The 14347-nt window shown below is 47.8% G+C and overlaps 3 protein-coding genes across 4 annotated transcripts; 1 reads left to right on the top strand and 2 right to left on the bottom strand.

Moving 5' to 3' along the window:
- Positions 1-1061: 1061 nt before the first annotated feature.
- On the bottom strand, positions 1062-8081 carry LOC121595898 (RNA-binding protein Rsf1). 2 transcript variants are annotated; one of them, XM_041920287.1, is made up of 3 exons: positions 7487-8081; positions 3639-4038; positions 1062-3438 (listed from the first exon to the last, which is right to left on the bottom strand). In XM_041920287.1, exon 3 carries the CDS (start codon positions 3335-3337, stop codon positions 2666-2668), a length of 672 nt encoding a protein of 223 aa, XP_041776221.1. In that variant the 5' UTR covers positions 3338-3438; positions 3639-4038; positions 7487-8081; the 3' UTR covers positions 1062-2665. The 2 variants fall into 2 exon arrangements, with proteins under 2 accessions (XP_041776221.1, XP_041776220.1); XM_041920286.1 differs by having other exon boundaries at positions 1062-4038.
- A 1975-nt stretch (positions 8082-10056) lies between these two features.
- On the top strand, positions 10057-12425 carry LOC121597503 (mediator of RNA polymerase II transcription subunit 17). Its single transcript, XM_041923313.1, has 3 exons — positions 10057-10238; positions 10321-12088; positions 12171-12425. Exons 1-3 carry the CDS (start codon positions 10150-10152, stop codon positions 12249-12251), a joined length of 1938 nt encoding a protein of 645 aa, XP_041779247.1. The 5' UTR covers positions 10057-10149; the 3' UTR covers positions 12252-12425.
- Positions 12426-12484: 59 nt separating this feature from the next.
- Positions 12485-14145, bottom strand: LOC121596179 (uncharacterized protein At4g04980-like). Its single transcript, XM_041920893.1, has 2 exons — positions 13497-14145; positions 12485-13427 (listed from the first exon to the last, which is right to left on the bottom strand). Exons 1-2 carry the CDS (start codon positions 13889-13891, stop codon positions 12632-12634), a joined length of 1191 nt encoding a protein of 396 aa, XP_041776827.1. The 5' UTR covers positions 13892-14145; the 3' UTR covers positions 12485-12631.
- Positions 14146-14347: the final 202 nt, after the last annotated feature.

Raw genomic sequence — 14347 nt, 5'->3', positions numbered from 1 at the left:
TTCCTGTAAAAGGGGAGGCTTTTTGTTTTCAACCCTCCACTGCTCGGGGGCTTAAGCCACTGCGAGACACGGCATGTTGTGTGTATGGGAGTTTTGTTGGGGTTTAGAAAACAGAGCGAAGCGAAAAACAAAAGAGAGGAGAGCACGTATATGTATGTATGTGTGTGTGTGTTTCGTGAACGGAATTGGGGTGCATGGGGGTTGGGTTGAAAACCACAGCAAGCGTTTGGATCACGTCATCGCTGTCTGTTGCAGTTGTGCCCGCCGGTACAGTGCGCTACAAAACAAATTACACCCGGGCCCACAAAAACAGTGTATGGCAAACAATTTAAAACATTTTAATACTTACACAAAACTGCTTCTAATTACCTTCGAAGCACAATTTTCGGAAGTATAATGCAGATGCTAACGTCGCACCACAACGTGTTGTCTACACGGCACACGCTCGGAAGGGCCTCTGCCATCGTCGTCCCGGGTCATCATTAATGAAACGCATACCTTTATTAATGTTTCCCGCCTGCGCCATGCGCACACGAACGCGAGTCCGCAAACAAAACGTCTACGGCGAAGGAAAACCCCAAAGCGGAATGTAAATATGATGTCCTTCTCCTTTTCACAGGTGTGGTGTGGTTGCGTCCGGCGTCGTCGCTGTGGCTCGCCGTTGTAAAGGAAGGTTCAAATGAGGTCAACCGAAACGACCAACTGAGGCGGCGACGGCGTCAGCGGCTGGTTCGAAAATAGAATCCAGCGGTGTCAAACCCCTTATTCATACCATATTTGGAACGTTTTTATTTGGGTAATAGGACCATCCACAAATTACGTAACGCTTTTAAGGGAAGCGAGTCGCAATATTATCTTTAATTCAGAAATTCTATGAAATCAATTCGTATGTGTTTCTGTTAAAGTTTGTTACTAGAATATCGATCAATTGTTGTTATGATGATGACAATTTTAACGTTACATAATCCATGATTGGTTCCTATTTCTCAATTTGTCACATTTCTTTCGTTTCCATCGTTATTTCTGTATAGAAAAAAAAGGTCGCCAATCGGCAGATTCTATTCTATTTCTAGGTATTATGTTTTTATTTATCTTTTTTTTCATAAATTTTTGTTGCATTTTTTGTTTTTACTCAGAAAGTGTGGATGATGCACTAAAAAGGTCGAGAGATTATCTGTTTTTTTTTTTTGTCCACAACTAGTGCAAGAGGAGAAGCCACTGTGTGTAACACCATTTCACCTTCTTCTTCTTTGTACGACCGTTGTACGCAAGAGTTTGTGAAACGAGGACAATTTTCCTACTTATTTCCCTCAAACTATCGCTCTTTCACATTACACGTGTCGGAGGCGGTGGTTTTATCAGCACTTTCTTCCTCTCTTTTTGTATTGAGATCCAGCTGGCAGCAAGAAAACTCTCCTCGAGTGCGCACCACCCGCAACGGGGTGGTGATGAGTAGGGGATGGGAGATTTAGATCACACAACATAAATAATTTAACCTAAAACTGTTATACGATTATCATTGCGAACATACACACGCACCACACTTGAATGCTGTTTTGCTATTGCTTTACTTTTCTCCCCTCCCTTTAAACGGATGTTGTGACTGCCGTAGCCAAAGGTGTGTTACATTTGCTTCTTCACAATAAAACACACATGCCAATGTATATTTTTCAGCAGAATATCCTATTGCTCTGGCGAAGGATTGACTAAGGAACAAACTCCTCATGACGATGATCTACATACCCTATGGGGTACACATCAATCAACGTAATTCGACTAAAACAAATGGTCTAAACATTCGAGCCAATTAGTAAACGTAGGTTTCACTCCTTTTCTTAGTATGGAAGGATAATTTCACTTTATATTAATTCAGAGTATGAGTCCGATAATTGTAATTACAAATGGGGGAGGAGATTACAACAATATTTGTTATCCATACGATGGGTGTGTGTTGTTCACATTTTGTGGCGCTTATGACAAATGTTTACAAAAATGAAAGTTGCTTACATTGCTAATATATATTCGCTGCGCACGTTCTGTTGCTTGTTCACTGTCTCCTAGCTTCGAGACACTTTGTTAATGGGGGAGGTTCACTAAATACAGACTCATTGCCTAAACGGTTTTGTCGAGACATGTGGGGCGAAGAAGAATAGATACTGGTGTTTGTTGTAGAGCATGCCGGCCAGGCTGTTTCCGTTCATTTTTGAACGCTTTGCTTTACAAACAATCTCTAAAGATCTGCTGGTTTAGCGCTTCGTTTGCAGCTAAAATTGTCACTTTTAAAATTCTTGATCTCCTTTCGAAACTGAATCATCGCATAGTTTGGCTTCTACTACTATCCTTCGCGTATCCCTTTTTAGTACGCTATTTAAAACATACAACCAAAGATCCACGTATATATCTAGAATAGGGTGGTGCTACTGTGGGGTAGGCTCTCATTTGTGTGTGGCCTTTGTGATAACCCTTGTCAAACCATATACACAACAGTTCCATTAGTTTGGCTTAAATGCTAATTGAAGTTATTTCTCTTTAGTTCATCATCATTGGCCTTTTCTTGTCTTCCACACACACACACACACATATGAGCCTGTGCCTGGCAAACAGTTTTAAGGGAGAACTTTGAACCGCCAAGCGCCCAACCGCCGGTCGCCGGTCCGATTCCGCCTTAATACCGACCACGACCACCAACCGGCGACCGTGAACGGAAACGTCCGCCACCGCCACCACCGCCACCGCCGCCACTGCTACGACCACCGCCATAACCGCCACCGCCTCCGAAGCTACCGCCACTGCTGCCGTAGCCACCGTCGCGGCCCCCATCCCTACTGTACCCGCTCGAGCGTCCACCACCGCCGCCACTGCTACCGTACCCGCCGTCAAACCGGCCAGAGCTACGGCTCCCGCCACGGAAGCTGCTACCGCCGCCGCCACTGCTGCCGCTCCGGTAGCTCGAGCCGCCTCCGTCCCGGAAGCCACCGCGCGACCCATTCCGGAAGCTACTGCCACCGCCACTGCCACCGATACTGCCACCACCGCTGCCCCCGTTGCGGCCCGGCGGCCCGCGGAAGCCACGCGATGCGCCGCGCGGGTTGCGCCGGCCCTTCGAGATTTCGACGCGCAGCTTCGAGCCGAGTATGTCCTGGCCGTTCAGATTATCGCAGGCCGTTTCCGCCTCCTCCTTGTTTTCGAACTCAATGAACGCGAAACCTGGTGGATTGAAAGCTACCCAGACAGAGTTCAATTTACCGTACTTGGTGAATTCGCCCTCAAGATCCTCCTTCTTCACTTTATCGGTCAGGTTGCCGACGTAGACGCGCGTGCCCTTCGAATCGCCCATCGTTATTTGCCCTTGCTGTTTTTACGGGGAAGAGGGTTGCTCGCCTTCCACTGTCCGCTGCTGCTAGTGCTCGCGTGTGTGCGGGGGTTCGTCGCTGAACGCTGTTTAAATCAAATCAAACAGTGTGTGGATTTGTTTGGTTTGGTTTGTTAGATAGTTCCCTATGCTTCGCCCAAAATTTCGCTTTCTCTCTGCCACAGTATTTCCCACACCTCGCAAAACAGAGACACACAGACAGTACGTATCGTCTACTAGGTGTAGAGGATAACAGCTTTGTAAGTCGCTAGTAAGGTTTGCTTACACGCTACAGGATCGCAGACGATGGCTCTGGAAGATGCGTTGACGAGGACGACGAGGACGACGACGGCGACTGTGAGGAGTGTTCCGTATCGCACGCTCTCTTATCTGTCTCTCTCTCTATCTCTCTCTTTGTCGACGATGCAACTGTTGCTGTTGTTCGAAGAAGCTGTCGCAGAAGATAGCGCCGTTAACTACTTGCTCTAGAGCGCTAGCTCTCTCTCTCTCTCTTCCTTTCTTCCTTCGAAGAACGTCGTAGCGCACACGCGCACAGGGAGGGCACAGAGGGACAGGTTGAGGTCACACTGCCAACTGCGCGTCGATGCAAATGCACAGCGCCCTGCACTTTGCGTGTGGTAGGAAGTAGTAGTAGTAGCGCAGTAGTAGTTCGTCGACGTGTTTGACTGTGAAATTGATCAGAATAGTGGTTCGTAGCGAAATAGATTACTTGTAAGACAATGGCTAAGGTAGTAGTGGTAGAGATGATGAGATTTTTGTTTGTTTGTTTGGTTTTAGATTTGATTGTTGGTTGGGTATATTGGGCAGGGTAGCTTGTAGTGTTCAATTTTCTAGGTTTAAAAGCAATGTCAATACGTGTGATAAAAGACGAGCAGGTTGCGGATTTCGACATCAATTCGTATCACGCCAATTCTGAACGGCAACGGTAATGTTTACAAATCAGTTGAGATAAACGAGGAATCAAGAGTAATGTAGGGAAGTTACAAATGTATTGCAAATTATGAAGGGAGCGTTACGAATAAGCTAGGCACTGAGTACATTCCAATTTGACGCTATCTATAACTCTTATCAAATCTCTTCTCATACAGATAATAGGTCCTATTATCAAGCATGCAGCACACAGAGTTACCATAAACCATACGATCTTACGGCTTTTTTTAATGACCTGGTGCATTCTTTTTTAATGACACTTTTTGCAAAATTTAATGGAAAACATATCGACACAGATAAACGATAAATAAAAACTACTCAAAAAAAATTGGAATTTTACTTCTAACGCAAATCTTACAAATGGAATCTTTCTGTCTATTAACATGCGAACGGCAACACGTCTTCTCAATAGATTGAAACGATGTGCTTTACAAGGATAGATAACAAATAATGATACATGATGATAAGCTTTTCCGTGTTTAAGGAGAGGAACGCAAACACTATCTAGAGGACGTAGAACGTAGAAATTAGAGAAGATGGAAGTTTCGTGATGAGTTTCATTGTGCAAGCGCTGTAGTATAATTTGCGTAGATAAACCAATACGTCGAACGAAAACTGAAGATTATGCGGTGGTAGAAGAGAAAGAGAGAGAGATTGAGAGAGAGAGTCGGATAGAGCGCGCTTGTAGGCGTTAATGTAGGTGCGCAGTACTCCTGTTGTTGTAGCATCTTCTCCACGGGAGGTCTTTTTTATCGTTACAGAAAGCAAGCAGCCGATCACGCGGATATAAAAACGGTTGTTGGTTGGGCGAGAGCAATGCAACTGTGTGCTGGTTGAGACCATAAATGAAGAATTATGCGCGAGCGCGGTATGTGTACACGGTTCCAGGAGCGAGATAGGCACAACAGCAGGAACATCTGCGCCAACCAGAAGGCCAGTTTGGTCAAGCTTTTGTCGGAATCTGTTTTTCTGAAGATAGTTTTCACCGCATCATCAGAAGGATAATGCAATGGTGTAAGAGCATGGCGCGCAATATTTGAAGATTGTTTGCTTGAAATTTTCGTCCAGAACTTAACTGCAACAAACTGAACTGGATGTTTCGAATTCTCGGTACTCGGCGCAGTGATGGATGAATATGAGCAGTGGGCAGTTGTTTTTTTGCGTTTGGTTGCATCGTCGTTTTGTGTTTGTGTGTGAGTGAGTGTTTGTTGACTTGCATTCTACGAGGAAGATAGGAGGAACGCGGTTCTAATTGTGCACAAGCGGCTTGCTCGTTCTCCAACACCATGCATTGTTGTTGAGTTTGCGGGTCAGAGGATTGGAACGTTGTATTTTATATGTCGTCGTTCTGGCGGGGCCTCACGTCATCCTTATCGAACGTCGGGGGGGGGGGGGGGTTCGTCGTTTGCGGGTCACGGGTAAATTAAACGGAAAACAAAACTATACTCGATGCATAAACGGTAACGAAACGGAACGAACGAAAATTAGATGCGATGTAGAAGAGACGGTCACACACACACGCGCACGACGGTGGGATGGTAGGATCTCTTGACGAATGTGCTCTGGAGGGAGATGTGGCGGAAGCGAAGGAAAGCTACCAAAAAATCGTAGTGTAGTAGTATAACAAGTAAGTCCAGGGGTCGGCACAACTGCCCACAACAGTGGTAGTAATAGTAGTAGCAGCGGGAACAATTACGCATTTTAATCTCTTCGCTTACAGCTAAGGGAAGTGTCTTTGCAGTGCCCATTTAGCAGGAGAAAGGAAGCATTGAAGAGAAGCGGTATAGCAACACTCGGTAGGTATAGCCCCGTAAAAAACGATAAAACGATAGGACAGCAGGCAAGCAGGCGGTGGTTTTGTTCTTTTTTTCTTTCTGGCTATTCACTTTAAGTTTATCACGTGTCTACCACGCACGCAGTCAAGGCATGCTCTTTCGTGGATATCGTTCTAGTGGTTTGAAGAATTTTCCAATCAGTTTAAGGATGCTGCATATTCCAGAGAAGATTTTCCCGAATGGTTTCGTAGCTTGCTGCTTTCCAACGGGAGTCAAATGCTTGAAGTAGTGTCAGTAAAGGTAGTGCGCTGTAAACGAACAGTGTTCAATCATCTGCGTCGAAACTGCGCCAAAGTAACACATATTAGACAGGGCAGGGAGACGTACACGTTCGAAAATAGATCTCTTGCTCTGGTCATCAGAGCGCGCAGCCCGAGACCTGGTTGGAACGCTTCTGGTGGCAGATGCCAACTATTAAACAACCCTCCAAATGTTGTGCACAGGAAGGAAACCGGTCGGACAGACCAGCTTACCACACGCAATTGGTATAGCGAATAGACGAACCAAAAAGGAACGAAAGGAAATTAAATGCAATGAGCAAAACCAAACAAAAAAGGGAAAAGACTGAATATTATTTCACTCATCGCACGAACTTCCTCATCACGAGCTGTGTTCGAATGGTTAGGGCCGAGGTGGGTAGGTAGGAGGTCGTTCGTGATAGTGGTGTGGCGTGCGGCGCTTGCGCACAAATCTCACACAGATTTTCGCCGCAAATGCGCTTCAAAAACGCATTAGAAGCAAAGGGGGTAAAAAATAGATTGAATAGACCCAATGGGTGGGGGGGTATCAGGCCTAAGCCCTCGCGGGAGGCGTTATGAAAAATTGCATGTGTGACCCGGGGGCGAGCGAACACACATACACACCACGAAAGACCGTTATTTTAAGAACAAACCCGGTAGAGTGATTTAACATGCTAAGTCACTTGAACTCAGCAGCTGCGACCGGATGATACAAAAATCTAACCAAAAATATTCCATATTTCAAGAATTGTCATTTGAAAAGATTTTTTCCTTCGTCCTTGGGCAGCGCTTTCGGGGTATTATCGAATCAATATCTTTCTCCCCAAAAATTCAATATCGTTACAGCAAGCACGCGCGGTGGATGTGAGTAAGGGAGGGCGAGGTGGTGATTGCCAATCGGGACACGAAGGAGAGGTAGGTTGCATTTGGCCTGTTCGTTCGTCTTTTCTCCTGTCGTTAGAGCGCTTTTAATCGAGGAACGGACGGGAACGGACAAAATCATACAGAGGATAGTAGTTTTCTGGTGTTCGGGTGTTTTTTTTTTTGCTGGGCGTTTCGAACGAAGAGAAAAACTAGATTTTGCGTTTTGTGGTGGTGGAAATGGTTACCGTCGTCGTAGGTTGGGCGATTATCGTCGACGAGCGGGCGGGCGCACGGGGCACGGCTTAATGGCGCGCGTAGAAGGGTGGATGTGTGTAGGTGGAGCGCAGCGGAGCAATACGTTCGATGTCGTCGGAAGCGGCCGAAGAAAAAACGGAGTTTGGGCGGCAGGTGCGATGAGTTCCGGACAGTTCCGGACAAAACAGTTTGTTCTATTGTTCGTTCAATAACCCCCTGTGCTGTGCGGGTGGGTTGGGTTATTTTTCCTTTTCGTGCTAACCGATGTGTGGTGAAAAATCGATAATGCGCACCAGCACCACAAAGTGTGTGAAAAAAAAGATGGCGATGCTTTGCTTTGGGCTACCCGGGAGTGTTCACTTTTCTCTGCTTCAATTTTTAGCACACTGAGCAGGGTCGGTGTGAGCTGCGGTAGAGCACGAACTGGCTTTAAAACGTTTCGAGGCGGATTTTGAGAGTATTCACTGCTTTTACTCGATGGTAGATGGTTTTCAATGCACTTTTTCACTTGAAACGTACGGAGCACTTCTGAACGTCGACCGAACGCTTGCCCTCTTGTTTGGCAAGTGAGAAGGAAAGTCTACACTGTCAAGGGCGTCGCTTCAAAAAGCAACTCTACACAGCGACGGAGCTGTTTAATCTGCTGAAGTGCACGCTACACGCTGCATTTTGCGGAGCGTATCAAAACTGAGCAACATTTGTTGAGCATCGGTTGCAAATATTTACAGGCGGTCCTAGAGATACACGTTAAATGGGGACCGAAAACGGCCGCAAAATACCGCGTATCTCGAATTTCCACGTAAGTCGAATCTCGTGATTTTTTGTCACAATATCACTAATTTTTGTGCAATTTTACTAGTAGGAACTAGGGAACTAGGGAATAATTTAACATTTGATAAGATTCTGACTAAATATAAGGCCGCAAATACGTGTCCGCGGGCTCGTTCAAACGCGTATAACAGTTCCGCAGAAATATCCAGCAAGAGCATATCTGCATTTCCGAGGTTCGAATGACGTTTCATTTATATGGCAGGATTGTTATACGCGTTTCCGCGGGCGCTAATAGTTTTAAATCGTTACAAATGGTTGTTAACAATCGATCACAAGGGAATTTATTTAGCATTTTACAATTGATGAGTCAAATTAGTACAATTTGCTCAAAGAACTGTAAAATTAAAAAAAACCGCTTATCTCCGAATCCGCGTATAAGAGTTACCGTGTATCTCGGAGACCGTCTGTATATTGCTGCCCTTTTCTTACAATGTGTTTCTCGAGAAGCTTCATCTAATCATGACCTATAACTTGCCGGGCAAAAATCTATATGAATGGTCGTGTGGTCAGATACGTGGGAATCACCACCAACGACCATTACTCAAATCTCACTTACTTCAATGCTGGTAGATTACATTGGAGTTTAGTATTTAAACAATCGTATCGCCGTTCTTGTTCTAGCAATGCATAACTTCAATGCGAAACCATACAACAGTATAGAGGAAATGAGAAAGCTCTCCTCCAAGCGAGGAAGCTCCACTGGTTGGGTATCCCACAAACAGATGGCGGCACCAGCTTTTTGCAATTTTTAGAATGCATGAGTCGTTTGCCGTCTGCTAAACGAAGTCTTTCTATATTACGTTTAGGTTGAGAGCTTGAGTCGTTTAGAACCCGTTTAATGGTCGTTTAGTGAATTTGTGGTGCTTGGGAACACCATCGAATATTATTCAAATCTCACTTGCTTCTTTACAAATAGTTCACAGTGGAGTTTAGTATTCAAACAATCGTTTCGCCGTTCTAGATCTAGCGATGCATAACTTCAATAAAGAACCATATAACAGTACAGAGGGAAGGATAAAGCTCTCAAAGCGAGGAAAGCGCTTCACTGGTTGGGTATCATCAACAGATGGAACCACCGGCTTTTTTTTGTGCTATTTTTAGAATCAGGCGTTCATCGTCCGCTAAACGAGGTATTTTTATATTCCGTTTAGGTAGAGAGCTTCAGTCGTTTAGAATCCCGTTTAGTGGTCGTTTAGTGGATTTGTGGCAATTGGGTTGCGATGGAGCACAGGCATGGCCCTTATGGCGAACGCCTCCAAACCATCCTGCCACCTTAATTTGGGTCTACCATACCTCCTCTGTCTTTGTGGACTGTCTAAAATGCTTTACGGGCTGGGTCGTCCGTTTTCATGCGCAAAAAATGGTCAGCTCACTGGAGCCTGGCAAGCTTGATACGTTTTACGACGGTGAGGTCGCCATTCATCTCGTATAGCTCGTCATTATAGCAGCTCCTCCTTAGTATTTTCACACATACGGGGCCAAGGATCCTTCTGAGCATCTTCTTCTCAAACGAGGCTAAGAGGGTACTCTCAACTCCGTATAATTTTGACAGAAGTTCGATGGGCCTTTTGTTTAAAAGGTAAAGAAATTCGTGAAGATGAATTTAATTTGAAAACATCAACGGCATTTCATGAAGAACTGAGCTACTTTTCAAAAAAAATTGCTCACTTCTCTCAAACGCTTGAACTGTCAATTACATTTTGTGTAGAGTTGGTGCTGTCAAAAACCGCAAAAACAAAATAGCTTGCATTTTGTGTACGAAGACAGTCCGGAACTAATTAGAATCAATTTAAGGGGGAATTGCTAACGTTTCAGCTTCAAAATGTCGCTCTCGGCGAACATAAGTGTCGAGGCACCGATAGAAAATCAAATACAGGAGATAGCCTACGATGGTACAGAGATTTATCAGCTGTAAGTAGACGTGCGGCGACTAATCCACACACAACTCGCGCTCGTATTACCGTGCTTCTCATTTCCCCTCTCCCCTACGTAGCCCACCGACTCTCTCGGAACATCTGGCAAAGTGTGCCACCAAGATCGACTTCAGCAAAACCTCCAGCGATATCGATCTGCTGCAGCAATCAATCAAAAAGGAGGATGAAAAGAAGGAGGAAGAATCGAAAGACCCGAAGGAACAGTTCCAGTCGAGCCTGTGGCCCTGGGACTCGGTACGCAACAAGCTGAAGGAAGCGCTGACGGAAGTGTGCGTACTGTCGGACGTACTCAACATTGCGAAGGAAAAGCGCTACATGGTGCTGGATCCGATTCCGCAAGAACCGCCGGAAGTGAAGCAGATGGTGCTGGTGTACGCACGCAAGAAAGCGCTTGCCAGTGCGGCCAACATACTGCAAAGTGGGGTGGAGCGGCTGAAAGCGGTCCAGAGCGACCAGGGCGTCAGCCGCTCCAACTCGACCGATTTCCACATCGAGCTGCTGCGGTTGCGGCGCAACTGGAGGCTGAAGAAGGTTTCCAACACCATCATCGGAGATTTAAGCTACCGGACGGCCGGTTCGAAGTTTATGCATCCGGGCATGTTCGAGGTGACGAAGGCGGAGGACGAAGAGTCCGGTTCGCCGCCCGCTAGCCCGTCCGGCTCGGGGGCCGCCGGGACGGTCGCTTGCCCGAAGATCAACTCGGCGCTGCGCGTGAACGTGCCGACCGAGCTGCAGGGTGTGGCGTTCATCAAGGTCATCACGCAGAAGGACCAGGAAGATCTCTGCACCGCCACGGTCAACATGATGGGCTCGACGCAGCTGGTTCCGCAGGCCGGCGCCTGGCAGCAGACGCTCGAGTACGCCCAGAACGTGCTGTTCTGCAAGGAGCTGTTCAACCAGCTGGCCCGGGAAGCGGTCCAGCTGCAGGCACCGATCCCGCACGTCGTCGTGGGCAACCAGATCCGGGCGACGCTGCTCCCGGGCATCCAGCTCATCATCAGCCTGTGCCACTCGACGTCCTCCGATTCGAACAACAGCTCGGAACCGATCAAAGATCACGACCACGTGCTGGAGCACAGTTTGCATCAGCTGTTGCGCGAGTTTCACCACAAAAACACGCACCACCCGTTCCCGCACCCGGCCAGCGGGCCGCTGGGCCCGAGCAAGAAGCGTATGCTGGCCGGTCCCTCGGCGTACGATCGGCACGAGCTGCTCGAGATGACGAAATCGCAAACGCTGCTCGAGCAGATCATTGCCCAGGCGCAGCACATTTTCACGCGCCGCCGCACGCAGTACGTGCTCGATACGGTGGCGCGGGACGTGAGGGATCCGATGATCACCTCGCACTGGAACGCGATGAACAGTCCGACGATGTCGTGCGTCAAGATTAACATCACCTCGCACGGGTACGATGCGAACCTGCGCACCTCGCTCGTGATTCACGTGAAGGAGCGCTCGCTGAAGTGTATCTGTCGCGACGGGCGCATCATGCACATGTCGTACGAGCCGCAGGAGCTGCGCGATCTGATCCTCTGCCAGATTAGCCAGCACCAGATCGTGTGTTTGCAGAATCTGGCCAAATGCATGGCGTGGCAGATACTGTCCAGCAGCAGCCATCTGGGCATTGGGTCGGTGGAACCGCTCGGCAATGCGAGCTCGTGCGTGCTGGCGTCGCCGAACAGTGATCGGTTGATTGCGGTACAGGTGCGGTGCGATTCGCAGATCGATGTGAAGGTGTTTATTGCCCAGAGCCCGGCGAAGGACTTTTTCCCCGGTTCGTTGGTGCAGGGCCGCCACTGGGAGCATTTGGGTGGACATTTTAAGGAGGTGCGGTTGAGAAATGCGCAATTTTGGGGGTTTCAAAGTGTATGTTATTTAATGCATTTCTTGTTTTTTTTTTTATTAACAGGTCCGGTTTGATAAGATGGAGGGCAAGAATTTCCACAACAAAATGGAGTTCCTGATGGCAAGTCTCACCAGCCAGTCATAGAGATCCGCATCGGAAGTTGGCAACAATGGCATCATCGATCACTTCATTCATTAACTCATTCTTCCATCGCTACCGTATTCGAGCTCTACTGAACGCGTAAATTTGTCATTTCGATTCAATTTAAACATAAAAAAACAACCTAAATAATAAAAAAAACAGTAATTTAAGAACATACATTCAGAATATTGAATCAAATTGGTTTTAACTGTTAACTCAAGTTAGCAAGAGCGTCTCATATATGTATTTCTATGTATAATAATTTATTTTACAAAATATCCTTCGAATGTGTGTGTGTGTGTGCACAAACCTATCAGCCTTGAAGGTGAAATTGGAAGGGACGTCTCTCTTCCACCACAGCGCTAAGCCCCAACCCCCGCCATCTACGTACCCTCGTAGCAGTACTTCTCGTCGTACTCGAGCTCGAACAGCAGCTGCTGTATTCGTAACCGCGCCAGCAGGTTCTTCTTGTTCGGTAGCCTTCGCAGGATCGGTGCACAGGACAGCAGAAACCGTTCGTCCGGATCGGTAATGCCTAACCGTGCGTCGGACTCTTTGCTTTCCTCCTGCTGGACCGGTGGAGGCGGTGGCGGTGGCGGCGATGGTTGTTGCTGAGGTAAAGGTGGAACAGTTGCTTCCTGCTGCACCGTTACCGGGGAGGGATAGGGCGATGAAGCGATCGAAACCGATGCCGATGGAAGTGCGGTCTTCAAACGCTTGCTTGGTAGAGATTCGTTCAGCTCCGCATCGTCGTCAATTTCCCGCCCGTCGCTTTCCAGGTGCTCCGTGTGCCACTCGAGCGGATAATCGTTGTGCTGTGGCTGTTGCTCTTCGTACAGCTCTGCTTCGTCTTGCTCGGTTTCGTCGTCCGTGGTGGTCGCGAGCAGATACTCCGGGCCGGGCAGTGGACTGTACGGCAGTGGTTGCAGCTGCTGCTCCTCCTCCTCATTGCCGTCCTCGATCTCTTCTTCCGTGTCTTGCTGCATCGTTTCGTCCTCAACGGGTATTTCCTGCTTGATGGGTGCGTGCATCACTTGGAACACCTCCTTCCCGTCGTGCGTTACGTACGAGACGGCGATCGTACCATCGAACAGCTCGTCGTCACTGTCGACCTCAAGGTAATCGATTTCCTCGTCATTCTCTATACACTGGCTGCACTCGTTGCTCGCCTCAAAGTCCCTGCAAAGGTGGACAAACATGAATGTAATAGCACCGTTTCGCAAATCGCACCACCCCACTTCTACTCACTCCTTCCGCGAGGACAGGTACGGCAGCATAAACTCCAGCAGCCGGTAGTGGATCCACGCCTTCCGCTCCGTCTCGTTCTTGTTGCGCACCGTTTTGATGAATGCGTCGCGCATGCTGCGCCACCGCTTCTTGCACTCCTGCTCGGACAGGTTCATGGCCAGCGCCACCTCGATCCAGGCGTCGTTCCGCAGGCTGATGCGCCGATAGTCCTGGTGGGTGGTGTTGTACAGGATCGGGCGCTTCTTGATTTCGCTCACAAACTCCGCCACGTTCACCTTCACAAAGTGGCGTTTCGGGGCGCCCAACCCGTCCAGGCTGAAGTGCAGCTTGTTTGTGTTCGCTATCGTGCGGTACGTTTTCGCCGGCAGCTTTATGTACCGCATCTCTTCTAACATTTTTGAACAGCAACACTCTGGTGGTTGTGATCGACGACGTCGGTGTTTCCGAGGATAAACGGCATGCGCTTCCGATGGAATAAAACAAGCGAAAAACGCACAGAAAACTGGGGTGGATTTGTTGTATGTTGTGCACGCGAAAAAACGTAAACAAAGCTTTTCTATGGAAGGCGCATCGCAACCAGTGTGGCCAGATTATTTTGGCGGTTTTCGGTAGGCGCATCAAAATGTTATCGGTAGTTTTCGGTAGGTTAAAACTCGTAACTTAAAAGAAGTAAAAGCGAAGGAAATGTTAAGCGGGATGGGGGGGGGGGGGGGGGGGGGGTGCTAATGCGCAAAATGAAAGTTCCATCTCACGAGAATATGCATCCTTTATCTAGGATATGGATTAGATTTGGTTCAGCGGTTTCACGGACGTTATCGTACGTGCTGTCATTTGATTTTCGCTGGATTATT

This window comes from Anopheles merus, chromosome 3R, assembly GCF_017562075.2.
Source record: "Anopheles merus strain MAF chromosome 3R, AmerM5.1, whole genome shotgun sequence".
NCBI lineage: Eukaryota > Metazoa > Arthropoda > Insecta > Diptera > Culicidae > Anopheles > Anopheles merus.
The sequence above is the reverse complement of the archived record's forward strand: the minus strand, read 5'-3'. Positions and strand labels throughout refer to the sequence as shown.